Source organism: Piliocolobus tephrosceles, chromosome 10 (genome assembly GCF_002776525.5).
Source record: "Piliocolobus tephrosceles isolate RC106 chromosome 10, ASM277652v3, whole genome shotgun sequence".
NCBI classification, from domain to species: Eukaryota; Metazoa; Chordata; class Mammalia; order Primates; family Cercopithecidae; genus Piliocolobus; species Piliocolobus tephrosceles.
In genome coordinates, this window is record NC_045443.1 from 80,442,797 (window position 1) to 80,469,546 (window position 26,750).

The window sequence follows — 26,750 nt, forward strand, 5'->3', positions numbered from 1 at the left end:
AAAGATTACTAAGAGATTAATAGGGTCTCTGAATGTATAACAGCAATGGAGGTAGTATACAATTAATAGACTAATAATTTAAATAGAAGCTATAAATATAGTTATTTATATACATATATTGTATACATAATATGTTAGTTTTATTTATGTACAAATATGCACATATATCTATATACTGTATATGTGTGCATGTAGTTTTATATATCATATATGCTATATATAATTTTATTTGTTTGTGTATATAGAAATATTAATAAGAACAGAAATTTCTGAAAAAGAGCATAGAGTAGAGATTATCAAGAGATAGAGAAAATTTCCAAAATAGGATGATCTTCATTCATCGTAATGAAGGCAAAATCAATGAAAATAGGTTTGTTTTTAAACTGTTGTCATGTAGAGACCAGCTTTTAGTTGTGTACTAAAGAATCATTCTTGCTTGTTTGTACAGCAACAAGATTTTTTAAAGAGTGTTCTATAACCTACAGACTCTACCAGTGGGGTTGGGAGCTCTACTGTACACAGCTAAGAATAATTCCCAAACACCCAGAATTCCCTTGGACTCAGCAGCTTTTACAGTGCAGGAGCTATGCCACCATCACCCGCAAGGAACCCAGCAAAGTGTGCATCACATTTATTAGATGATTCTCCTGGGCCTAGCTGCTTCCCATTATGCTTACCTCTGAATTCCATTCTCTTGAGATTGCATCTGATGGGTAGAAACTGAGTCCAGTGCTAAACGAAAGTTAGAAGATGAGTGGATTTCTAGCTTCTACCTTGCTTAGGAATGTGGGATCCTTGTTCTGGTTGATTACCAAGTGTATTCATAGGGGAGGTGATCACAAATGTTGAGTGGCCTCACATAAAGAATATTGACAATACATGGTGACATTTTTAGTACTTCAAACAAAATGAAAAGTTACTAGATGCTTCCAGGTGACAGTATTAAAAATCAGATTGGTTATCATTAAAGGAAAATAAAGGAATTTACGATGCTAGAACACAGTAGAGTTATATCTATAGCGTTATGAGAAGAAACTTGTTGAATCAGTTATTCTATTAGAAACATTTTCTGTGAATGGATTTATTCAACTTTTCTGAAGAACTGGAAGCTGAAGATAGCATGAAGATATTTGTTGTTTGAGAGGAAATATAGAGGCACTAATAACAAACTTTACATGGTTTACAGCATTCTAGGCTCTAGTGGAATGTGTGTGTGTGTGTGGGTGTGTGTGTGGGTGTTTGTGGGTGTGTGTGTTTAATCTACTTCTGCTTACAGGATAAGGGTTAAAAGTAGCATTTATTCAAACATCTTCTGTCTGCCTGACAGTATACTTTGCATTTTATGTCTGTCACTCTCTTATTTCTAAGTTACATCTGTGAAGTAAACGTTAATAAACCTTCCCATCTTACAGATGAGCATACTGAGACTCAAAGTCAATACTCTTCTCTGTATTTACCATTGGTAAAGCAGAGGTTAAGGCTTAATGTGGTATGATATTGTTTTCACTGTGTCACATTGGCTCCCTCGTATTTTACACCTGACTGATGGCTTAGATGCTATGATTTTCGACTTTATTGATATAGAAAATAATTTACAAAATAACAGATTGTCAAATGTGCAAATAAATGCTTAGTAGTTAGGTCTTTCCAATATTATTAAATTATACTTTTGTAATAAGTTTTATAAAGTAGACAGGGCCATTGGAGAGAGAACTCCAACTTTGTATTCTCAAAGGGATATTACATTTTTAGAAGTATAATCATGATATAGTCTCTGATGTGGGTCACGCATGCAGCTGAGATGTGTGCACTTTCCTTTTTTCTAGGCCTAAAGGTGGAAACTATCACTCTGCCCCAAAGGTAGTAAAAATAGCAAAACTCCACCATACCAACTGGTTCTAATTTCTTCCCTAATTTCTAGAGAGCAGAGTGAATATACAAGAAAGAATCATTATCTTTTAAATTTTTATATTCAAATCACACAATATTATGTAATCAACATATTGAAAACATAAAATTTACAAATACTAACTTCTTCATACATTCTACCGGAAGTCACATAAAATTTAAGTTCTTGAATGAGAAGAAAACAGAATCAAATTATTTTCACAAATCAGATTGTGTGTGTGTGTGTGTGTAGGTGTGTGTGTATCATGGGGATGTATGTATATATTTCCAACGCCCTCTGAGCCATATATTTTCTTCCTTATCACTTCCAGACTTACCAAAACCACTAGGAAGTCACTGGATTTTCCAATTATTAGGTATATTTTACTTCCAGTTTACAATCACGTGGCTCTTATTTCAACCATGTTGTAATGGACCATAGGGTCTTCAGAGCAAAGTGGGGTGGCAAATGAGGTTGAAGGTGGGCATCTGTCAACCCTGTTTCTTTCCAGTATTAATGTGCATGTGAGCACCTGGGGATGTTGTTAAAGTGCATGCTATGATTTAGTAAGTTGGGGTAGTACCTGTGATTTTACGCTTCTAATAAATCCCAGAATGAGCTTAGGATGTTGATTCTTGGACCACCACTATAAGCAAGTTCTATTCTGCTGTTTCTCTTTCACCCGTCTCAATTCCTTCTCCTCATCCAAATATTATACCTTGAACATAAGTGGTAATTTACTACATGTGAATATAACAGTTGACATTGCCAATACACAATACCCTCTCTTTTAATTTTTTCCACTATACATCATTATATAATCTTTCTAGATACAGGTTTACCTCTGCCCTTTGCAGCCCCTGAACAGTTTGAGGCTGTGAAAGAATAGCCTTAAACTATCATGGGGCATCAAGGAATTTCTTAGAGGGACCTTTTTAAAAATTATATTGTCAGCATAGTTTTTTCCTCTTATTTCTACTTTTTTTCTTTACCACTCTAGTCTTTTCATTTAGAATTCAGGTGAAGATACTTACAGGTCATGAAGCCATTTTTGGTATCTTGACAGAGAAGTTTTCATCTAAGAAGGCTTAATAGTCATAAACAATTTATTGTACAAGTTTCATTGCAAGGATCTTTTCTGCTCCATTGTTTTTATGTATGTATGACTCTGGTTTCACTATTTTAAGATCTTCCATACATTTTTATGTCTTCGATTATTTCAATTCTACTTCTGTTCCTCCTGTATAACATATCAACTAGAATTAAAATTTAGTGCTGCTTTGAGTAACTCAGAACTAAGCATCAGAGCCTGGCAAGAATCCAGGAAAACCCAGCTATTTTCCTCTGTTTTTATGTTACATGAACAACAATCTCCAGTTAAAAAAAAAAAATGCTCATAAGCTATTCTTGAAAATAACGACCAAGACTTTACTGAAATATTATCTTTTGTACGTATCAGTAGTTTTTATATTAATTTTTAATTCATATTGGCAATTCACAACTATTAATAATTGTAGTTAAAGAGAGTTTTACTTCTAAATGCCACTAGAGTTTTTATTATTTATATTTCCAAGGAAGACATTTTAAATTTAGCGATTTTATAATTTGCACAGAATACATAAAAATGTGGATAATTGTAAGTGGTTCTTTTAATCAGATTCACTTCAGACATTTCATAGGGTATATTAAGTTGTTACTCCATTACATTATTGATTCCCAAATTTCTCTTATACATCTTTCTTTATAAGACTATTGGGCCGCAAACATGTGTTCCAAAGTATACTTTTCTAAAATAACACCAGAGAGTGGAATTAGATATAAGAAATATGTATATTTAACAGATGCAGATTTTATAGTCTCATGTACAAAAATGGAATCTTGCAGTACACAAATGATGAAATGTGTTTGTGAGTTTTGTTATTGTCTGTTTGCTTTCAATCTGAGACTATATTTTTACTGATAGCAAAAAGCAAAACCAACCAACAGAACAAAAAACCCTGAACCTAAAGACTTAAAATATAATCAACTCACTCCAGTGATTTCTTGGAAATTCAGGGTTTACTTCCTAGTACAATTCACAAATGCTATGTGGACTTTTTCTTCTTCCTTACCCTTCCTGGCCCTGAGAGACCAGAGGTAATGTGAAGAGTGAGAGGGCCCAACCGCTATGATAGGTAGGAGTTGGTAATGAGAAAGCAGCCTCCATTTGAGTCTCCAGTTATTGTCTATTGTTGGCATAGGGATTAAATCTTTAATGCTCTAGATATGTGACATAACAATGTTGACTCCTAGGGTGGCATGTTAAATGGAGCAAGTTGCCCATCTGGATCCGTTGTGGATTCCTGGTATGAATGATTTTTCCTTCTCACCACCTTATTTCTGGCTTTGTAAAGTATGTTTTGGTCTGAATGCAAAGTTGTTTACATCTGGCCTGCAAGATTTCTTGCAGAGCCACTGCTTTCCTCTTCACCCACCTTCAAAGCCTTCTCTTAATACTTGGACACTTGGGAAAAGTTTCCACTATATCTAATTGTGAGCTTTTAAAAATGAGATATTTCAGGAAGTAAGAAAGTAAATATGTGGCACTGTTTTTGCATTATCATCATCTTTAAAATGTGGTAAATAATAATAATTGCTTCATGGTGGTATTGTAACTGGTAAATGAAATAATCAATTCCTGGATGGAGGATTTAGAAATTTTCTGTCCCAGAAAAGAAATAGGGAAGGAAGAAAGGATACGAGTATGCAGGAAGTGTTATTTTTTCATCTGCTTTAATAGTCTTGGGAACCTGAGTCCTGTGATCAGTCCCTAACAATCTTATCGTTGAAGTTCTTGACAATATTTAGTAGAATCTCTAAACAACTGGCAGAATACTGCTAAATCTTTACTTTTTCAAATATTGATTAATGATTCCATCATTTCTACAATTAAGATTTATTAAGTACTCCCAGGATGCTCTGTGCAGAGCCGTGTATGAAATACAGCAAACACTGTAAAATGGACATTGAACACTTCCTCATGAGTTGTTCTATCTATAGAATAAAATGAGGATATAAATGAGCATTCCGTGGATGCAACTGAACTATTCTTTTCCCTACAGTTTTCCATGTTCTGCCATAAATGCATGCTGATTAGTAGTTTGTAAAGACTATTTAATATTAGAAGCAAGGTCCTAGAGTAAAAATTAATTTGCATAGTTGTATGACATATATAATAAATCCTAGTGGGTTTTTTTTCCCACCTCATCAGAATTTCATCAATTCTACTTCTAGCTTAAGAAATTAAATTTTCTAACCTAGATATTTCCTTTGAGAACTAAAGCACAGAATAATATGAAGACTTTAAAAACTAATAACCATTTTTGGGGGGCAGTAAAACCTTTTAAAAATTGAGTTTATTATTATTTTCAAGGCATTTTATCTGATGGATTCCCCAGTTTCTCTTTTGATCCTTATCTACCTCATGATTAAATGTCCATAAAGATGAATATTAATGGTACCTATATTTTCCATGTTGGGCATCTGTCATTTGATCTCACTTCAAAGTAACTGAGTTCTTTGTAGTATTAAGTTGCTCCAATTTCCTACCTGCATGCCTTTTATTTTCCTCTGGAGAAAACCTTTCCAGGGCATGACCTAATGAATTCTGGTTCAGATTTCCAAATGAGTCTGTACCAAATTGATTCTATAATTTGGTGGAGGGAACCTTTATTAAATACCCTAGTGAGGGAATTTTTACTGTTTCATACCAAACTAAAGTACTTCTCTTGACATATTGAAATTGAACTTTAACATTTATGAGAATATAAATTGCAACAGCACATTGTAACATGTCATGGGTCCAGTAGAGCCTTAGGTCAAGGGTTTTTACTTTCTTTTTAACCTCTATTAAAAAATAGCAGTGTTTTTAATTATTTTTCATTTAAAAATTAGAAAAATATGTCCTACTCTCCAGAGAGATGTTATCTTCAGTTATTTCCATAATTTATATGGTTGCATGGGGTATGTTTTTATAGTTTGTATTTGGCTTGACCAAGTGCAAATTCACTTTTATAGGTAAGACTAGTTAACCTTCTCTTTTAAAACTTGAATATGTTTTTCTAATTGAGAAAGTTAATTTTTGTGTTCTCTTCATCCTTGTCCTGTCATCTTCTTGTCTCAATAGCTTCTTTACATCACAGCTTCAAGAGAACACCAGTCCATTTTAACTACAGGACCCCCAGCCATTTACTATTATTGTCACATCATAGATATGCTATATACAACATCTGAAATTGAATTTGGCATTTTCCTGTAGCATTTTTTCTGCACCCTTCAAATATTGTCACCAGATTCCAGCTCAACCTCCACAAGCTTCTTAGATCTTATTTCCTGCCATCTTAGAAGGTCTTCTGAAGCAGCATGGTATGATCAAAAAATACATTGTATATTAAAGAACGACTGGCTGCACTTCCTTAGAGCCCTGCTTCTGGGTGATGAGTTGGGTGAACCTAGGTCTTTTCTGTGAATCACAGGAATAGACAGTGAATAAACCTATCTGTAAATTTCAGTGCACATTTTATTTGTACAAGTCAGTTGCGCTACTTACAGGATTTGGCTGTGAGCAATAGAAACTGATTGTAGCTATTTGAAGGCTATGGGAGCTACAGAATTCACTGTAGGCTGGAAGGCTTAAATTGGCAGGACACAAGGTAGCCTCAGTGGCCCAGAAGTGAGATATACAAAAGCGGTTCTTTCCAGGAAGAGTCTGGCTAGTAAATAGTCCCATTGCTTCTACCATTGCAAGTGTGTTCTGGCCGTCCTTTCATCTTTCTGTCACTTAGGAATGAAAGTTCTAAGTAACGAGAACATCCATTTAGCTGAGGTTAAGTCATGTGCTGACCCTGGTGTCCGAAGTCCAAGGGGAGACATAATCTGGCCTTTTTATTTTTTTCTGTTAACTACACACCGTGAAAAGTTCCCTCCATACTGGAAAGAAAGTGTCTTTCTAGACAGATGTAGAATTTTGAAAGTCCTGCAGATCTTTACTTTTTCATAAAACAAAAGCAGTAATTACTAATTTTGACAATTTATTTTTAAAATTGAGATTTTTCTGGGGTCTCATGTTGATGCTGGAGAGCCCCACTACTATAATATATTATGTAGTTTTGCATGGAAGAGTAGGATAACTTTTCTAATTCCTAATATGTAAATGTGAAATAACACCACCCACTGAATAGGATTATGTTAAGATACTATTTATAATGCCTTAAATACAATAACAAGTGCAATGCAAACACTCAATTTTTAAGTCTTTTTCTGCTTGGGCAATTTATTGTTTGGTGTGACCAGAATTTTTTTTTTTAATTAACATTATTTTGCTGCACAGTGATCCTAATTATAATTCTAAAATAAATGATATAGTTTTATTTTATTATTTCTTTTACAGACAGGCTAGCCTCAATGAAGCAGCCGAGAAGTATTACGATCTGGCAGCCAGGCTGAGGCCTAATGTAAGTACTTTCCTAATGAGAAACACTTTCAGAGGGATAGACTCAAAGCATGTGATAGGTGTAAGACATAGAAGTGTGTTTTGTTTTGTTTTTCTTTCTTTCTTTCTTTCTTTCTTCCTGTCTCTCTCGATCTCTTATTTTGGATACCTACTAAACAGCTTAATTCAACAGTAAAATCTGCCAGCCTCAAGCTTCTTTTTCTGGAGTTAGATTTGCTGTCTTCTAGCCTGTGTAAAGCAACATAAGATTTTTATCACTTAAACACAGGCTTTAGCACTACTACATACTTTGTATTTGCATAATTTTTAAAATCAATTCCTTGAAGGTTTTTTTGGCTGTGGCATTAAATACCTATTATTTTTTGATTCTCATATATAGTCAGACCTCAAGCTGTATGCCTCTTTTCTATTCTACAGCCCTCATTTCTAGTAACTGTGCTTTTCAACTTCATCAAGAATGTTTTTATTACAATTTTTCTCTGGGTAATGATGCTTCCATAAAGAAAGATGGATGTGAATTAGATCTCTTCTATTGAAATAGAGTAACCATTTATGAGAAAATAAGAACTGGTTTTGTCTTGGTCTTCTAAGCACATTTTATTTGCAACACATCTCTGAACTCCAACACATTGTGCTTTGATTTTCATATACCTTCTGCATCTCTCGCCAATACTAAAATCTTCTACCCTGTTCTTCACATCAAGACCATCTATTGGGAAATGCAATTTTGAAACAGTAATGAAAGTGCACATGTGATGTGAGTGCAAATAATGGGATCAGTCTCATTTCTTTATAGTAACTCATCCATTGGGCAAGCATTCTTCATCTATAGAGTTCCTGCTTTGTGGTAGGATACAGAGATTTCATATCCTAAAGGACCACACAGAGTAGCAGACAAGACTGAACACAATCATCTAATTCAAATACAGTGTGGTGAGTCTCGTACAGAGGTGTATACAGTCCTCCGGGAGCACAAAAGAGGAGGATGAATGCTCTCTAAAAGAGACCTGTGTGGGAGGTAGCTATTTTTCTTTTCAGGAGATTCATCCGCTTGCAACGTTAGCCCTGAATCTCAACGCCTCCAAGTTTTATTTGTAGGGACAAAAAAGTATCTTTATCTTGAGCACCCTAAGGCTCATGGCCGAGACCCCAAACAAAAGACAGATTTAACAATAGAAAAGCATACAGATTTATTTAATATACATTTTACCTGATATGGGAGCCTTCAGAAATGATGACTCAGGAAATTATTTTTTATAGACATCATGCAGAAGTCTGATTAGAAGACAAAAGGTTATGATCTCATGGTAATAAATTGGGAAGAACTTAGAAAGTCCTGTTTGTTCTTCTTCTTTTTTACCCTGTGTATTCAGAGACAAGGTGTTAATGAGGGTCTTATCACCTACTACCTTGGAGAAGGGAGGGAAAAGGTCATAGAGTGACCTTTCTTCTTCTGCAGTTTTGTTTTTTTTTCAGCTTAAAATATTCTGTATTGTAAGGAACCATGCTTTGGGGGGCTGTTCTGAACCCTGTCACATTAATTATGAGATGTTTCAGGAATTGATAAGCAGTTTGCAACAGAAGAAAATAACTTAATAATCATATGGTGAGAACAATGACAGCTAAAATTTATTGCGCACTTACTATTATGTGCCAAACACTCTGCTAAGTACTTCATTCATTTCCCACAACAACCCACAGATACCTTTGTGATCCCTATTCTCTGGAAGGGCTGAGAATTTAATAACTCACCCACTGTCAAAACTAAATGGAATCACACTGTAACCCAGGCCACTGAATGCATAACAGAAAGCTTAATGGAAAAAAAAAAAAAATGCAGCCATATCTTAGAGAGGAAAGGCAAGCCAGAAATTAGGAAAACCTAAATAATGATAGTCATTTTATTTATTTATTCAGTAATATTTACAGAGTATCAGGTATTACTTTAGGCAGTGGCTATACAACAGTGAACAAAATGGTTAGGAGCTCACAATCTAGTCTGAGGAGAAGGAGCTAGTATATCAAACAGTGAGAAGTGCTCTGGAGAAAGCTGGAGCAGCACAAGTGAGTTAAGAGTTGTGGCAGGGTAGCGGGTGGCGTGCACTACGCATAGTTTGGTAAATGCCCTAGTCGGGCAGCTTTGTGCAGTATTTCTAGGAAAAGGGTTGAATTTGAAGTCTTATTATTACAGCTTCATTAAAGGCAGAGATCGGAGTTTTTGGTTTTCTTTTTTTTTATTGCCTTCACGTTAATAAGATGCTATGAATGTACATAATGCATGATAGGTAAATGCAATTGCTTTTTGAGTACTAGTCACTTGAGTGTCATGTTGATTTTTGGTCAAGTGGTTGGTCAAATGACCATCTTCAACATGTTACAATGAATTAGTGAGAGAAGAGCTCCCTGAGCTATCTGACCTGGACTAAAAAATGAAAGACACTCGAATATTACAAGATTTGAGTCTGATTTGTGAAATGGTTAATTTTAAAAGACTAAACAAATCATAAAATCAATATTTAATCTCCAACTCAAAACCATTTTTTGCTGAACCCTCAAAATGTTTCTTCATAAACCCGCTGCAGACTGCTTTCCAGAATATGTTTATTCAAATGATACTTTCCCTATCTGGCAACAATACTTTTAAAATGGATGGGATAGAATAAAATGTTCACATTTAACAGTGAATAAATGATGTTACAATTGATGGATCAATAGATATGATTTTTTCCTAATCTGTTTTCAGAATTGTGTTTTGACTTACAGTATGTGGTCTAGGTGAGTAAAACACCACAGCACAGAGGAAGCAGTGATAAAATACAAACCATGGCAGTAATATAAATTTCTCCTATCCAAGTACTAACCAGGACCAACCCTGCTTAGTTTCCAAGATCAGACAAGATAGTAATATAAATTTCTGTTCTGAAATGAAGAGACCTTTTTAAACAATAACCCGTGTAATGATTTATTAGCAATGACACATCTGATCTGAATGAAAACATTCATTTAACATTTATCTTGTTCATATCTGTTTATTACCTTTGTTCATAAAAAACATTCTTTGTTATTTCTCTGCTTTTAACTTAATAAATCTGGTACCTGCCTATATGATCGCATAGCTAACAGACTTCAACTCCAGTCTATTTAAATAGTTCCATTGTCTTTTCTAGTTTTCTCCCCTACACAGTAATCTAATCTTACTCCTACTTGCTTCTAAACATTTTCTTCTAAAGCATCTTCTTCTGTTTTTTAAGTACCCCTAAGAGGGTAAAAATCAGTAGCTGTATGTGAGAGACTCTGTGAATGTTTCACCAATGTTCACGTCAGATCACTGTTATACAAAGGAAAGTATGAAGCTGCAACCTCTGTTACAGTCATATTAAAAAGTTTGCCGTCTGTGGGATATTCTTTCTTAATAAAATGCCTATTCCATTTCTTCAATATGTCCCATGATGAATTTCTTTATTTTTTTTCTATGATATGAAAGCCGTATTTTCCACATAATTTACTTTGAAATTGTTAATTGTATTTTTGTATCATTTTACATACAAAGAATTCCAGTGGTCAAATACTAAAATAATGAAAGATGTCTAAATTAGCAGGCACAAAATAAGTTTTAGATTCTGACATTGTCTCTTTATCAGAGATGTTTAATAACTTGTCGTTTACCAGACTACATAGTTAGAGAAGTCTAATTATTACAAAATGACACCATTACCATTTTAATTTTTTTTAACTTGCTTTTTGGAGCTGATTGTCCTAAAATTAAACCTTATAATACATTAAAACATGTTTCTATAATATGAAAACTCCTTACTGAAATTGCCATCTTAAGTTTTTTTTAGTTTTAATTTTTTTGTTTTGGTTTGTTTTAAATAAATTGACCTTTCTTTGGAGGTTACTTTAAATAGACAACAGTCTTCTCTGTCTTCTCTCTCACTAATGGGCTTCAAAAAATGCTGACTCTCAAGGACTAGAGGGATATTAAATGAAACTGCTTTGTTCTTCCTATAGGAATTAAGCCAAATTCTGCATTAACTTATGGATTTTTTAAAAATGGTTAATGTGAAGAATGGGAAATTTGCATAGTACAAAGTCACCTGCTTTTACTTGGCTTTCTGTAAACTCTAGTGTTAGAAGAGAGTCATTACCAATGGTAGGTCTGTACGTCTTATATTTTGGGGGATGTAATTGTTTTTAAGTATGAATTTATTCAACTTACTTTTTATCAAGTTCTAGCTTTATGTAAGACTGTGCTAAATGCAGTAGGGTTTGAAAGTTATGAAATGTTAACCTTGTCCTTAAGAAATGTACAATCTAATGTGGGGAGGGAGTGAAGGAGAGGACGCGGGAATCCCAATCCTCAAACATCAGGGCAGTAAATAATAGCATCTAATAAATGCTTTGTGAGACATATGAGCTAGGTGTAAGCAAAGCGCATAGGAGAGAGAAATGACGTTCAGCTGGATTGAGCTGAAGAGACACTGAATCACAGTTGACAAGCTAAGAGAAACTTGGAATGATAGGATGCCTATAAGTAAGGATTTTAGCAATAACAAGGAGAGAATTCTGGCAGGGAGAACTATGCACATGAACTAGGGCAAGAGGCAGGGTACAGAGAGGAAGGGTATAGGGGAAGATAGAAATGAAAACTACCATAAAACTAGATGAAAGGTAGTGGATACCATACTAAAAATGTGGCGTTTGTATTTTAAAATGTTATTAAGCAAAGTGACATAATGAAAGGAGTAATTTAGGATGGCCATTTATATGATGAAATGAAAAATGTCATTTGTGTTTGAGGAAATAGAGTTGGGAGATACAGCCTTGGGAAAACTAAATAAAAGGTCATGGTAATAGTATAGGCATAAGGTGGTGAAACTAAAGTACAGAAATGCAGAGGAATGGAAAAGAACGTAAAGATAAATTAAGTACTAGATTATTTCAAAAGACGTGAGTAAGATAATTAGTTGGCCACCATATATGTTCCAAAATTTTGATTTTAGGTAACCTGGAAGAAAAGAAATGCCACAAATATAAAAATTTTAATCAGAGGGCTTTCTTTATTCTAAGAACAAAATGTTTAGACTGAGCACATTCTGAGTGAGAGAATTTGCTTACTCTCATTTTCTCATGGGACATTCCTATCAAGGAAGGAGTTAGAAGGCCATAGTTAGGGATAGAGAGTTGGGAGTCATTTGCAAAAAAAGGGAATGGTACCAAATAAGTGGGTAGCATCACCAAAGGAGGGAATATACAAAAGAGAAGAGAGTCAGTTTCAGACATTTGGGAATTTCGACATTTCAAATTTAGAATAAGGAAGGCAGCCAAGACAGTGACAGGGCATAGAAAGCAAAGTTGATGAGCAGGGACACTACTGCAAAAAGGTAAAGAAAAGCAAGGACAGACAAAGTCCTTCGACTTCCGAGAGTAAGCATCTTTGTGCCCTTTGGGAGTGCAGTTTCACATAAGTGATGTGAGCAGTTGAGGAAATGGAAAATTGGAAGCGGGTGGTGTAAGACTTATTCGTAATGATGTTTGGAAATAAATATTAAATTTGAATATTACCAATTAAAGATAGATGTTGAGATGTATGTGTCTCTGTGTTAAATAGGATACTAAAAATGTGTGTATGCACGTGAATATGAGACTGAAAATGTGTCCAAGGTGAAGGGAGCGCAAAGGAAATATCAGAGATATTTAAGGATTGCTTCCTCCCCAGTGACTGAAGAAGAAAAAGGACACTTGAAGATACAGAGGGAAAAACACAACTAGAAATAGAGGGGAGCTAACTTTAGTAGTAAATTATTTCGGTTATGCTCATTTGATTATCTGCTAATCCTGTGGGGGAAGAAAGGATAGAATTTTATGTTAAAAGACTCATGGACAACTGCATGTTCTGAGGAGCACAGTAGGTAATGTTTGATGCAGGTCTGTACTATCTACATGGAATAAATAACTATCAATGAGGACACATTTCACTGGTAGATTACTTCTAGTTTTGACTCAGCTCTCTGATTTATATGCTAACTGTTGTGTTTGCATTTTGCATTTCTAATATGTAGAATATTTTATAAATATCCCATGTGTATTTAGTACATATGCATTAAAAGGAGAATATCTTTCAAGGATTATATTATCGATAGAGAACTTCATATATGCATTATACCTTTCCCAGGTACTTAGAACATAAATTATTTCAGAACATTATTATAAAATCAAAACCAGTGTTATCCATTTGGCCTCTTTAGCAATGATTATATGTCAAAAGATTAAACTGAGAAACATGGGAAGAGAAGATTCAAATAAATGAGCTTATTGACGAAATGCAGCTGTGTTACAAAGTAGTCCACATATTCTGTAATGTATTGCTTTCAATTTTACTATCATTTTTATGGTGAATATGGTGGTAGGGGAATGACTGTGGAGTGGAAATAACCACTAATACTGAGCTCTGGGGAAAAAGATTAATTATTTAATTGAGCTATTATTAATTGAAAGGATATAAAATTTCCCACCTATATATGTATATTCTAATGGGAAAGATATTCTTCAACCCTAATTAGAACAAAGAAAACATAAAACCAAATTCAATGGGACAGATTCAGATTTTACCATATAAAGGATTGTTATGTTGTTGGAAAAAAATGACAAGGTTAATAATAATTTGTCTGGGAGGCAGTTAAACCACATTTCTGCTTGTAAATGGGGGAGGAACCATATGGCCTCTCCCAAAACTTTCCACAAGCTTCTGTGATGTGGGAATGCTACATACCATGTGTCTCTTGACTTTTACGCATTGATTTTATGTGGATCCCAGAATCACCAGATTGACTTTATGAGTAAAATGTGTTTTAATACTGCACATATATATTTCACTTTGACTGATTTTTTCAGTTACAAATATATCCATGTATTTTATTTTTTTATTTATTATTAATTTTTCCATAAGTTGGGGTACAGGTGGTATTTGGTTACATGAGTACTTTAGTGGTGATTTGTGAGATTTTGGTACACCCATCACCCGAGCAGTATACACTACACCATATCTGTAGTCTTTAATCCCTCACCCCCCTCCCACTCTTCCCCCCAAGTCCCCAAGGTCCACTGTGTCGTTCTTATGCCTTTGCGTCCTCATTACTTAGCTCTCACATATCATTGAGAACATATGATGTTTGGTTTTCCATTCCTGAATTACTTCACTTGGAATAATAGTCTCCAATCTCATCCAGGTCACTGTAAATGCTGTTAATTCATTTGTTTTTATGGCTGTGTAGTATTCCATCATATACATATACCACAGTTTCTTTATGCACTCATTGATTGATGGGCATTTGGGTTGGTTCTAAAATTTTGCTGTTGTGAATTGTGCTGCTATATTCTCCCACATGTGGCTAGCCAATTATCCCAGCACCATTTGTTGAAAAGGGTGTCCTTTCCCCACTTTATGTTTTTGTTTGCTTTGTCAAAGATCAATTGGCTGTGTTTGAGTTTATTTCTGGGTTCTCTATTCTGTGCCATTGGTCTGTGTGCCTACTTTTATACCAGTACCAGGCTGTTTTGGTGTCTATGACCTTAGAATATAGTTTGAAATCAGGTAGTATGATGTCTCCAGTTTGTTCTTTTTGCTTAGTCTTGCTTTGGCTATACAAGCTCTTTTTTGGTTCCCTATGAATTTTAGAATTGATTTTTCTAATTCTGTGAAGAATGATGGTGGTATTTTGATGGGGACTGCATTGAATTTTTTTTTATTGCTTTTGGCGGTATGGTCATTTTCTCGCTATTGACTCTACCCATCCATGAGCATGGAATGTGTTTCCATTTGTTTGTGCCATCTGTGATTTCTTTCAGCAGTGTTTTGTAGTTTTCCTTTAAAGGTCTTTTATCTCTTTGGTTAGATGTATTCCTAAGTTATTTTATTTTATTTTATTTTATTTATTTATTTATTTGCAGCTATTGTAAAAGGAGTTGAGTTCTTGATTTGATTCTTTGCTTGGTCACTGTTGGTGTATAGAAGAGCTACTAATTTGTGTACATTAATTTTGTATCCAGAAACTTTGCTGAATTCTTTTATCAGTTCTAGGATCTTTTCCGAGGAGTCCTTAGGGTTTTCAAAGTAAATGATTATATCATCAGCAAACAGTGACAGTTTGACTTCCTCTTTACAGATTTGGATACACTTTATTTCTCTCTCGTGTCTGATTGTTATGGCTAGGACTTCCAGTACCATGTTGAAGAGTGGTGGCGAGAGTGGGCATCCTTGTCTTGTTCCAGTTCTCAGAGGGAATGCTTTCAACTTTTACCCATTCAGTATTCTGTTAGCTGTAGGTTTGTCATAGATGGCTTTTATTACATAGGGTATGTCCCTTGTATGCCGATTTTCTGAGATTTTTAATCATAAAGGAATGCAGGAGTTTGTCGAATGCTTTTTCTGCATCTATTAAGATGATCATGTGATTTTTGTTTTTAATTCTGTTTATGTGGTGTATTACGTTTATTGACTTATGTATGTTAAACCATTCCTGCATCCCTGCTATTAAATGCACTTGATCATGGTGGATTATCTTTTTTTATGTTGTTGGATTCAGTTAGCTAGTATTTTGTTAAAGATTTTAATATCAGTAGTCATCAAGAATATTGGTCTGTAGTTTTCTTTTTTGGTTATGTTCTTTCCTGGTTTTGGTATTAGGGTTATGCTGGCTTCATAAGGGTTCCTTCTTTACCTGACTTGTAGAATAGTTTCAAAAGAATCGGTGCCAATTCTTCTTTTAATGTCTGGTGGAATTCTGCTGTGAATCTGTCTGGTCCTGGATTTTTGTTGGTGGTGGTGGTGGTAATATTTTAATTACCATTTAAATCTCACTGCTTGTTATTGGTCTGTTTAGGGTATCTAATTATTCCTGATTTAAACTAGGAGGATCATATCTTTCCTGGAATTTATCCAACTCTTCTAGGTTTTCTAGTTATGTGCATCAAGGTGTTAGTAGTAGCCTTGTATGGTCTTTTGTATTTTCGGTGATGTCAGTTGTAATATCTCCTGTTTTCTTTTCTTAGTGAGGTTATTTGAATTTTCTGTTCTTTTCTTGGTTAATCTTGCTAAAGGTCTATCAATTGCATTTATCTTTTCTTTTTTTTTTTTTTTTTTTTATTATACTTTAAGTTCTAGGGTACATGTGCATAACGTGCAGGTTTGTTACATATGTATACCTGTGCCATGTTGGTGTGCTGCTCCCATCAACTCGTCAGCACCCATCAATTCATCATTTATATCAGGTATAACTCCCCAATGCAATTCCTCCTCCCTCCCCCCTCCCCATGATAGGCCCCAGTGTGTGATGTTCCCCTTCCTGAGTCCAAGTGAACTCATTGTTCAGTTCCCACCTATGAGTGAGAACATGCGGTGTTTGGTTTTCTCTTCTTGTGATAGTTCGCTCATTTATCTTTTCAAAGAACTAGGTTCTGTTTCATTTATCTTTTCTATTGTTTTATTGTTTCAGTTTCATTTAGTTCAGCTCTGATCTTGGTAGTTTCCTTTCTTCTACTGGGTTTGGATTTGGTTTGTTCTCGTTTCTCTAGTTCCTTGAGGTATGACCTTAGATTGTCAATTTGTGCTTTTTCAGTCTTTTTGACTGAAAATGCTTTTTGATGTAGATGCTTGGGGCTATGAACTTTCCTCTTAGCACTGCTTTTGCTGTATCCCTGAGGTTTTGATAGGTTGTCATTATTGTCATTCAGTTCGAAGAATTTTTAAATTTCCATTTGATTTCGTTTTTGACCCAATGCTCATTCAGGAGCAGGTTATCTAATTTCTGTGTATTTGCATGGTTCTGAAGGTTCCTTTTGGAGTTGATTTCCAGCTTCATTCCACTGTGGTATGAGAGAGTGCTTGATATAATTTCAATTTTCTTAAATTTGTTGAGGCTCATTTTATGGCCTATCATATGGTCTATTTTGGAGAAAGTTCCATGCACTGTTAAACAGAATGTGTATTCTACAGGTGTTGGATGTAATGTTCTGTATATATATAAGTCTATAAGTCCATTTGTCTCAAGGTATAGTATAAATGCATTGTTTCTTTGTTGACTCTCTGTCTTGATGATCTGTCTAGTGCTGTCAGTGGAGTATTGAAGAAAACTTCCCTGGCCTTGCTAGAGACCTAGACACTCAAATACAAGAAACATAAAGAACACCTGGAAAATTCATTGCAAAAAGATCTTCACCTAGACACATTGTCATCAGGTTATCCAAAGTTAAGACGAAGGAAAGATTCTTAAGAGCTATGAGACAGAAGCACCAGGTAACCTATGAAGGAAAGCTTATCAGATTAACATATAACAGCAGGTTTAACATATAGTTTATAACATATGAATTGTCTTTTATTCTAAACTACATGTTAAATATATATGAATATAACAAACTATATGTTAAATATATATAAATAAGGATTTAACATATAGTCCTTATATGTTAAGAATTGTCTTCTTCCTCAGGAATACCAATTATTCTTGAGTTTGGTTGTTTAACATAATCTCAGACTTTTTGGAGCCTTTGTTCATTTTTTTTATTCCTTGTTTTATCCCCCACTATTACTATGTTACTGTCTAATTTCTTAGTCTATTAGTAATCGTTTTATAAATTTGGGAGCTCCAGTGTTAGGTGCATATATGTTTAGGATTGTGATGTTTTCCTGGTGGACAAGGCCTTTTACCATTATATAATGTCCCTCTTTATCTCTTTTAACTGCTGTTGCTTTAAAATTTGTGTTGTCTCATACAAAGATAGCTACCCCTGCTCATTTTTTATTGTCCATTCTCGTGAAATGCCTTTTTCCACCCCTTTAAGTTTATGTGAGTCCTTATATGTTAAGTAGTCTCCTGAGGCAGCAGTTAGTTGGTTGGTGAGTTCTTTTCCATTCTGCGGTTTTGTGTCTTGTAAGGGAGCATTTAGGTCATTCATATTCGATGCTAATGTTGAAATGTGAGGTACCATGGCATTCATAGTACTCTTTGTTGCCTGTGTACTTTGTTTTGTTTTTTATTTTTTGTTTTTGCTTTTTAAAATGTATTTTTATTTCATAGATCCTGTGTTTTGATGTGTTTCCAGGTTTCTTTTCAAGATTTAGAGCTCCTTTTAGCAGTTCTTGTAGTGGTAGCTTGGTAATGTGTATTCTCTCAGCATTTGTTTGTCTGAAAAAGACTATCTTTCCTTCATATGATACTTAGTTTTGCTGGATACAAAATTCTTGACTGACAATTGTTTTGTTTGAGGAGGCTGAAGATAGGGCCCCAAGCCCTTTTAGCTTGTAGGGTTTCTGCTGAAAAATCTGCTGTTAATCTGATAAACTTTCCTTCATAGGTTACCTGGTGCTTCTGTATCATAGCTCTTAAGAATCTTTCCTTCATCTTAACTTTAGATAACCTGATGACGATGTGTCTAGGTGAAGATCTTTTTGCAATGAATTTTCCAGGTGTTCTTAATGTTTCTTGTATTTGAGTGTCTAGGTCTCTAGCAAGGCCAGGGAAGTTTTCCTCGATTATTCCCCCAAATATGTTTTTCACACTTTTAGAATTGTCTTCTTCCCCAGGAACACCAATTATTCTTAAGTTTGGTCGTTTAACATAATCTCAGACTTTTTGGAGCCTTTGTTCATTTTTTTTTTTTTTTCCTTTTTCTTTGTCTTTGATTGGCTTAACTTGAAGACCTTGTCTTTGAGCTCTGAATTTCCTTCTTCTACTTGTTCAATTTTATTGCTGAGAATTTCCAGAGCTTTTTTCATTTCTAAAAGCATGTGCATAATTTCCTGAGTTTTTGATTGTTTTTTTTCTTTCTGCTTTCCTTTAATATTTCTGCTTTCACTTCTTATATCAATTTTTGGATCTCTTTGCCTTTTGTTTTGTCTTTCTCTGGTGCCTCCCTGATTGGCTTAATAACTAATCTCTTGAATTCTTTTTCAGGTAAATCAGGGATTTCTTCTTGGTTTGGATCTATTGCTGGTGAACTAGTGTGATTTTTGAGGGTTAAGAGCCTTGTTTTATCATATTACCAGGGTTGGTTTTTGATTCCTTCTCATTTGGATAAGCTCTGTGAGAGGGAATATCTAGAGCTGAAGGCTGTTCAGATTCTTTTGTCCCATGTGGTGTTCCCTTGATGTAGTACTCTACCCCTTTTCCTATGGATGTGGCTTCCTGGGAGCCAAACTGCAGTAATTGTTGTCTCTCTTCAGGATCTAGCCACCCAGCAGGTCTGTCTAGCAGGCTCCATGCTGGTACTGAGGGTTGTCTGCACAGCATCCTATGATGTGAACCATCTGTGGGTCTCTCAGCTGTGGAAATCAGCACCTATTCTGGTGGAGGTGGCGGGGGGGGGTGAAATGGACTCTTTGAGGGTTCTTAGCTTTGGTGGTTTTATGCGCTCTTTTTGTGCTGGTTGGCGTTCTGCTGGGATGGGGCGCTTTCCAGAGAGCATCAGCTGTGGTAGTTTGGGGAGGAACAGGTGGTGGGCAGGGCCCTAGAACTCTCAAGAGTATATGCCCCTTGTCTTCAGTTACTAGAGTGGATAGGGAAGGACCATCAAGTGGGGGCAGGGCTAGGTGTGTCTGAGCTCAGACTCTCCTTGGGTGGGTCTTGCTGCAGCTGCTGTGCGGGATGGGGGTTAGAGTCCCAGGTCCCTGGAGTTGTGTGCCTAGGAAGATCATGGCTGCCTTTGCTGAGCCATGTGGGTTTTCAGGGAATTGGAGGAAAGCCAGCAGTCACAGGCCTCACCCAGGTCCCATACAAACCAAAGGGCTGGTCTCACTCCCATCATGCCCCTCACCTACTCACCCATCCACACTAAATAGCCCGGAGTCTGTGTCTGTTTCCAAGTGGAGGACGTGAGGTCTTGAAAACTTGCCTCAGGCTACCCACCTCCCAGCTGTGAAGGAAAAGGTTTAGTTCTTCCCCTGCCTGTGGAGTCTGCACACTGGATTTTCGTTCTCCCCTAAGCTCCCCACTAAGTTCAGGCCAGGAGGCTTCATGACCCATTCAGGTAGTTACAAAGTTCAGCTGGAGATTTCCTTCTCCCTGTGGAGTTTTACCCCCTGTTCTCTGGCCACCCTCCTGATGGATCCCTGTGGTGTCAGGCAGGAATGTCCTGCTTGGGGACCCAGCGAGCTCCCAGGGCTTTTCTGCTGCTTCCCCTACCACTGTATTTCGCTCAGCTCTCTAAATTGTCTCAGTTCCAGGTAAAACTAGAAATTCCTCCCGCAGACAGACTTTCAGCTTCTCCAGTGGGGATGTGTGTCAGGAGAGGAGGGTCTCCCTTTCCTACTTCCACAGGTGGGGCACTCACAGTATTTGGAGTGTCTCCTGGGGCCCTCAGGAGCAGTCCGCTTCCTTCAGAGGGTCTCTGGGTCCTGTCAGGATTGCTGGATTGTTCTTAGAGTCGATCTGGAGCTAAAATTCACAGTGCACACCTCCGCAACCTGCTCTGTCTGGAGCTGCAGTCTAGTCCTGCCTCCCATCCCCCATGATGATCTCTTGTCCATCTGTATATTTCATAGTTAGCAAATGACGTGAGGTAAATTGACACCCTCCTCCCCTCAAAATAGGTTTCAATCAAGTTATTAGTTTTCCCCCACATTTTATCTATTTTTGTTAATTGCAACCAGAGATACCATTGAAACAAGACCTTTGATCTTAGGTTTATTCACACTTACCCATATTAGCTCCTCAAATGCATATTCTACTTCAGTTCATAAATATACTCCATCACATTGTTATTACGTATATTTTTTGCCATGTCACTAGAAATTAAGTACCTAATTCCAGCAAGATAGATTTTAATTTCCCTGACAGCTTCAGTTAGGTCAGGATCAATTTCGGTCCCATCCTGCCCACATCTGCCTTCAAACCCCTTTCTACTCTAGATCTTCTTCCAAATTACGTTCATGCTGCAGTTATTTCTTCTGACAGGTTACAAGTCTAGTTTCTGGTGCATTTACTTCTCTCTGCTTACATTTTAATTACTTTGTGTTATACTTGTTTTGCAAATTTAGACAAATCAGACCAAAAAAATGGATTTCTTAAGTGTTTACTCCTTCTCTTTTTCAAATTGTGTAAGTTTCCATGCTTAGAAGACAAGGTTAGTGAATACAACCCCCTTGTTTACTAACTGTTGGTGTGGACAAGTTGCATACTGGGGTCAGATTGTCGCACTGACCTAAACTGAATTTACAATTTTTCCAGCCTTGGGGTATTGTTATTCATCACAATCTACATGCAATCATTTTTAAACAATATTTTTTCAATATATACTGTGTATTCTCTGTATATATGTGTGTTTTAGATTCACAACCAGAAAAATCAGGGGAGTTGAGGCATAGCAGGAATGTAAGGAGCTCTTGGCTATAAAGAAAATCAGCTTTAGTATTGTACTTTGGGGAACATCAAAACCTTTGGGAAATTTCACTTAATTATATTCTCTGATTCCAACGTATTTCTCTTTACTCACATTTCTTTGTGAGGGTATCTTTTGCATGGAGTTATAGCTATAATTGTTCAAACTGTGGGACCACACACTAAAATTACAGTTAGTCTCTACTCCAGAGAAACCAGATTCCTGATTTCTTTGAAATTCCAGCTGATGGAACCACACTGACCCACATTCCTACCTGGGAGTATCAGTTTGGGAGACTAGTGGCTGTCAGCTTCAGAGGGCTATGCCCTTCCCCCATTGCCAGTCACCACATTCCTTATAATTCCCCTTGGTTGTTCCCATAGCCAGCTTCCTCCGTTTCTATTATTTTACAGGTATTTATGCTTTTCTAAATATACACTGAAACACTAAACAAAAGTTGCTTATATGTGTAATAAGTCTTTGCTCTCTCCCTCCTGCTTCTAATTCTCCCAGTAACACCTTCTTTTTCTGCTTCTTTACTGTTCCTGTAGTCCTAACTCCTTGTTAACTATCTGAACTCCAATCTGTATTTACAGATAAATCATATTATTCCTTATCCTAAAGACAAATAAACATTAGGCACATCATGAAAATTAATAGATTGATAGATTAATTTTTATTGAAAGTTCCATGTCCTTGTTAAAGAAATATTCTGAGACTTTTTAAATGGAAAGGAGATTTTGTTAAAGACTATTATGACAGGGGTCAAGACTATCGTGATAGGGGACAGAGATTAGGCTCAACTCTATAGCAAAGACAGCTGGGAATTTATAGCGAAAGAGTTCAGAAAATACTACCCCAAAATATGGCATCTTGGCATATTGACGTTGTTTAAGCTGAAGGAATTTGAGAAATGACATGTGCAGGAAGGACTGTCTGATCTTCCACTGTGGCAGCCATAAGACATTCATGGGAGTGGTGCCCGTGCTATGCCTGGAGAAGAGGCGCTTTCTTATCTCCGAAGGTGAAGTGAAACCAAGAGGAACCCGAACAAACAGGCCTTACACTGAGGTTTATATAGATGTCTTCATTTCTTTATGAAAGCTGTCATATTATGTAAAACTTATGTTAAATTTGTGTGTTGTGAATTATTACCTAATTTTTTTTTACCTTAATATGTCTTTTTTTTTTTTTTTTTTTTTTTTTTTTTTTTTTTTTTTTTTTTTTTAAGATAGAGTCTCTGTTGCCTAGGCTGGAGTGCAGTGGTGTCATCTTGGCTCACTGCATCCTCTGCCTCCCAGGTTCAAGCGATCCTCCATCCTCCTGCCTCAGCCTCCCTGGTAGCTGAGACTGCAGGCACGCACCGCTACGCCCAGCTAATTTTTGTGTTTTTAGTAGAGATGGGGTTTCACCATGTTGGCCAGGATGGTCTTGATCTCTTGACCTTGTGATCCGCCCACCTCAGCCTCCCAAAATGCTGGGATTACAGGTGTGAGTCACCATGCCCGGCCAATCTGTTTTGTTTTTTGTTTGTTTGTTTGTTTGTTTTTTAACAGGGGCCCTAGCCAGTGAACCTAAGATGGGTGGAAGGAAAGATATTTTTCCTCCCCTACAATACCTGACTAGCACAGTGAGCGAGATCAGTGAATGGAAAATTTCTAAGGGACAACATCAAGGGTAGGAAATTTCTTGCTGAACTGACTTCACAGGGCTCTCACTGAAGGTAGTCCAGGTGATCAGATATCAAAAGGTGGGGGATGAGAAATTTGATAAGGCAAATGAAGGGTGATCAGATATCGAGGGTGGGGGGATTCTTGCTAAAGTGACTTAGCATAATTTTTGAGGCAACTGACCTAGCCAGGCTAATGACAAGACTCAAGGATGAGGCCTAGTCCTCTGTATAAAGGCTTAGAGGAGCCTGTCTAAAGTTTGGTGAAGGAGAGCCTTTTTATCCTGGATGACATTAATTTTCTTAGATTGGGTTGTTATATTGTTAAACTCCTTATTCCTTGGAAAGTGTTAAGAATCAACAGCTGTTTTTTGTCCCTTGAGAAGGATTTGATTAAATATATTGCCGTAACATCATGTTTGATAAGCTTGAGAAGAGAACCGAGAAGACTGACATCATTAAGAGGGAAAAAAATATGTGCTGCAAAATTTTTCAGGTTTGTCTTATAAACAGCTATTATTTTCTTAGATATCAAATGCCAACGAGTATCTGCTGTGGAGCAGTATTCATAGTTTTGTAAATAATAGCGAACCCACATTTTTGGTGATACCGAAAAAGTAAAACTATAGAGAATTCAGTTTCTTAACTATATATAATTCTATGTTTTAAGTATTCTTAATTTATATTTACATTTATGTTTGACCAGCTCTCGTGTAGTTTTTATCTTCACTCTTTTATTCTGTCACTTTCTTTAATGATCTATACTGAAATGACTCTGAGATGCTACTTTACAAAATATCTACATTTCCTTTTTGAAGAGTAAATGACAGGCTAAGGAGGGCAAATACAGTGACATTAGAGACTTTGTAACAGGAGAGAATTAGAAATGATCATTTACACTAAATTGTTTTATTTGGAAAGTAAATTGTTCAGCTTAGGAATGCTGACTTTTAAAGAGAGAAGCAATTTTGGAAAAAAAAATCATTAGTATGATTTACAAAATAATATATATGTATAAGCTACTTCCAACAATTAATAACTACAAAAAAATAATTGCTTAAATCACAGGAAGAGATGAGAACAGGTCTCAACAAGTTCTAGAATGGGTACATTTAGAACATTACTGCTACTTCTTTTGGTTTTTTTTCTTATTCATCAGTCAGTCCAAGTTGCTCTATCATTATCTACTTAAGAGTTTAATCATGTAAGAGATAGCAGATCTTCCCCCATGGGATCTACATTCATACTACAGTTTATTTCTTTATTATATTTATAATTTTCACTGGTTGTTTATAGCATAAGGATTCTAATAAAACTCACAAAAACAAACATAATAATTCTCCCAATGTAAGAATTTAGTTTTCCGGAGACAAATTGTTTCTTTTAAATAGATAGTGCTTTTTCCACTATAATTCCAGGAACCAATGGCTGCTTTCCCTTTTCCTCAACAGAGTTCAAGTATCATTTCCCAAATTGTTAAACCATTCATTGTATTTTTATAATAATAGATTTTTACCTTCTACAACTATCTTTGCTTTTTCTTGTAATCACAGGTATACTATGAAACTATCAACAAATTAGACCAGCAATAACAAATAAATATAGGCATTCATACTTCCTCACTCATGATTGGATCCGCTTTTAAAGTAATACCAGAAGTTATAGAAGCTGTATTTGGAAAGTGTCAATATACAAATATTGAAAGACCAAAAAGTTTTTAAAATGCATTTCTGTAGGTCAGTCTACTTAAACAACAAATCCAAAATACATGGACATGTATCTTAACGTATTTATTTTCTTGTCAGAAAAGAGAGTATTTAGAATTTATAATTTCTTACCTATATTGAGTTACCATTCTGTACATTACTGCCAAATTTTTTATATAGTTCTTTAGGTTAAAATTGAGAGGAATAGATTCCTCAGGCCTTGAGGATGGAATTATTTTGCTACTGAAGGAAGATTCTGTACTTTAATTAGCCTTGGAAAACTTTACTAGGAACATGTGCATATGCTTAGTTTTCCCTTCATTGCATAGTACAACATTATCATTTTATTTTCCAGTATACTGATTGACACAGTAACTCCCAACCATTTTCTATAGCTAGGGAACTTTAATGAAGAACAGATGATGGATTATACCCTCAGCACTATAGTACCACATCATTACTTTAAACCTATTATGATTACACTTGAATTTGTATAAACTGTATCTCCATGTTTGAAAGATAGGAATCTTTTTTACACAGTGATATATAAGCAAGTGTTCACCTAAATGAGAATCATAGTATTGAGAGGGTCAAAACTGATAATGTGCTATGGGTTCACCTTTCTGTGTGTGTGTGTGTGTGTGTGTGTGTGTGTAAAGAATTATTAGCTAAGATTTTTATATCTGTAATTTGTAGAATAAACATGATAATATTGTACACCATAAAATTGTCATTTAAAAAAATTATGAGGTGTCAGCCTAACAGCGTCTGCACTGCTTCAACATTAAATGTCTCCCCAGTTTTTATAGATGGAGAAACAGGTAATGCAGTTGGCCATAGCTAGTGGCAGAAACAGAATACAAACCCCAGGCAGCCGGGTTTTTGAACCTGTGTGTAAACTCACTACTTCGTCTGTAACATTACCTACCAAAAGTACAATCACCATTATAAATAAAACACGTGGCACTGAGATCATTGGACAGTTCTTGTCTAAAATACAGGGATCCAAATTGTCCAGAGTATCTAATGATTATTAAACCATTAGAGTGGAGAAGTGTTATTCATCAAAATTGACAAATTTTGGGGGTTAATTCACAGACCCTTGAATATATGCCTATAACCCACCCCACACCACGTGGTCTATGGATTCCAGTTGAAGAAACACTGGAAAAGTGAAAATGACACAGACTTTAAAGCCATACAAGCGGAGTGTCAAATATATGTCAGTTTCTAAAACAGGCCCTCTGAATATAATGAGAAATAGTAGTGTTGTGGTCCCTATCCTCTCAGAGACAGCAAATATGCTTATGTCATGAACAAAAGTCTTAGCTTTTAATTGTTACATCATTTTTATGAGTATTTTATCAAGATTAGAAGTCTGTAAAGTTTGCATCTTCAACAGCTTATGCAACAATGTCTGAAAATGCAAGAACTCAGTCACCTCCCCATGTTGTATCTTCAAAGACTATTTAGGAACTTCAAGAAACATACCAAAGAATAAAATTATTATTTCTTATTGTGTGAAACATACTGATTACTTTGCTCTGGCCTGACTCGTATTATTATGCTAAATATGCTTGTCACTTTTTTTTTTGAGACGGAGTCTTGCTCTGTTGCTTAGGC

The 26,750-nt window shown here is 35.8% G+C and overlaps 1 protein-coding gene across 1 annotated transcript in view; it reads left to right on the forward strand.

Moving 5' to 3' along the window:
• Positions 1-26,750, forward strand: part of TMTC2 (transmembrane O-mannosyltransferase targeting cadherins 2) — a 439,771-nt gene that overhangs the window by 357,465 nt on the left and 55,556 nt on the right. Inside the window, exon 11 of the mRNA XM_023220977.3 lies at positions 7,317-7,380. Within this exon, the coding sequence (XP_023076745.1) occupies positions 7,317-7,380 (64 nt within the window). The remainder of the gene's footprint in view (positions 1-7,316; positions 7,381-26,750) is intronic.